The sequence below is a fragment of the Diplotaxodon limnothrissa genome, linkage group LG15 (assembly GCF_057381915.1).
Source record: "Diplotaxodon limnothrissa isolate DT_005_m linkage group LG15, D_limnothrissa_male_GT1.1, whole genome shotgun sequence".
Classification (NCBI taxonomy): Eukaryota; Metazoa; Chordata; class Actinopteri; order Cichliformes; family Cichlidae; genus Diplotaxodon; species Diplotaxodon limnothrissa.
Window position 1 is genome coordinate 36,825,487 of NC_140610.1, and position 2,135 is coordinate 36,827,621.

At 42.5% G+C, this 2,135-nt stretch overlaps 1 protein-coding gene across 1 annotated transcript; it reads right to left on the reverse strand.

Moving 5' to 3' along the window:
• Positions 1-690: 690 nt before the first annotated feature.
• On the reverse strand, positions 691-1,767 carry LOC146617931 (syncytin-2-like). Its single transcript, XM_085373460.1, has one exon. The coding sequence runs from the start codon at positions 1,765-1,767 to the stop codon at positions 706-708; it is 1,062 nt and encodes a 353-aa protein (XP_085229586.1). The 3' UTR covers positions 691-705.
• Between the last annotated feature and the right edge of the window lie 368 nt (positions 1,768-2,135).

The window sequence follows — 2,135 nt, forward strand, 5'->3', positions numbered from 1 at the left end:
CAGGATAAGAAAATACAAAACAGATAAAATAAACAACTCCATATGTGGCGCTAGTCTCGTCAGCAGAGAGCTGTGAGAGATAAAACAATCTAAAACAATATGTCCCAAAACAGTATGTCTTTGCTGAGAAAGTCTAAAAAGATAATTCTAAACTAATCTAACCATAGACAAAAGGGCATGCTTGCACATTTAAAAGAAGGTAAAGAAACATAGAATCATTTTTCCTGTAACATTCCCTCCTGTTTTAACTTATTTTAAATGTATACAACAATTGTCTGTGAAGGTTATTTATTAAGTATCTTAAGCAATTTTTTAATTTTCAAAATGTCAGCATAGCAGAAATGGAAATCATTTGGTTTAAAGAATAAAACAAAATAAAATAATAAAAAGAACAAAGAAAATCATAGTAATTGAAATAACAAGTGGAATAAACAAGAAAAAATAATAAAACTAAACTACAAAAAAATAAAAGCAACAAATAAAAGGATGAAAACTTTATATGTAACATGAAAACTTTATGTTTAAAATGAGAACTCCAAAAAAGTAAAATAATGAGAACCTTATATCTAAAATGAAAACTTTATGCTTAAAATGAAAACTTCAAAAAATAAAAGGATGAAAACCTGCATAACCTACTAATGTTTTAATCAGTGCGTGATCACTTGACAAGTCATTTTTAATCACCACGTCATTCATTAGCAGTTATTACAAGTTCTCCTCTAACAGAATTGCAACGGGATGCTGGTCTTCTTCAGGCACGGCAACATAAGCAGTCATTGTAGTTGTTATCATCTTTGAAATCATTACTCTTAGACATGGCAACACACACAACACTAATATGAGCAGTGCTATCATGATGAGGCCTAGAAGGACAAACGGCTTTGCTACAGCAGCCGGCCATGAACCGCCGAACAGCCAGTCCAGCCAGTCTAGCCAGCCTTGTGCTGCAGCTGCTCCAGGTGTGTGGTCAGTGACATATTTTTGCAGAATGGACAAATTCTGCAAAGCTTCATAAATGTCTCCTCCAGCTTCATATCCATCAGGGATAAAAGTGCAACATGTCTCTCCTATGAGCTTGCAAACTCCTCCTTGTGATGCTGTTAGCAGGTCTAGTGTCAGTCTGTTCTGCAGCACCATCGTTCTGATGGCCTGCTGTTCTCCTGCTAAGGCGGTTCCCAGGGTCTTAGTCAAGTTGATGTGTCGTAGCAGAGCATATCGGTTGATCTCCACATGATCCCGCACCTCGGCAACTCCAATGCCGGGGATCAAGCTCTGTAAGAATTTCACTCCTCCTCCCCAGATGCGAAACTGTCCCGGCACTCCAGTGTCCACAGTAATGCCGAAAGAATTGGGTGAGGTGAAGTCCACTTCACGTCTCTGTCGGCGGCTTGGGTGATGTGCAACACGTTGCATGAAGAAAACGTGATCTGATAATTGCACCAGGGCGCACAGACCCCCCCAACCTTCAGGGAGTGACAGATAAGCCTTATTGCCACATAGGAAGTACCAGTCAGCCAAAACTCTGGTTCCTCTACTGCTGGGTGCCGTCCGTGCACATCCTGTCTGGTACTGAGTCTTTGTTTGTAGTGGCATTCGGTAGCTGTAGTCGGAGCGACAGTTGAGGCTCATCAGCGTCGTGTTACTGGCACAGGTTTCGTTGAGTGAACAGTCCATACACTTCCTCTCGTTCCTCGGTGGGCAGAAAGTGTATATGTATTTGCATAGGTAAGTAGGCAGCTCCCCCACTGCCCGCGATCCATTGTTCATCACACATACTGGAAGTTGTGCTGCGTTCAGCTTGTTCAGTAGAATTACATCAGGCAGTGGGTCTGAGACTTGGGGCCAGGTCAGTAGGTAGGTCTGTCCGGAACAGTGCACATTCGTGAGTGATGATGACCTCCAGGTTGCTTTTGCTGGGATGCTGTAGTTGGCCTTGGACCAAAGAGTACCGTAGCCTGGATGTGTTGCCAGGTCCAACAGACACCAACTGCGATCTTCAGGTATGCTGTACGGCCACAGGCCAGACGTCTGTGAGGATAGAGGCATATGGGTACATGCATAGCAGTCAGTTTTGTTATTCAAGTGAGCTGTAGTGTTCATAAACTGCCACCAAAAGTTAGTGGCGTATCCATGGG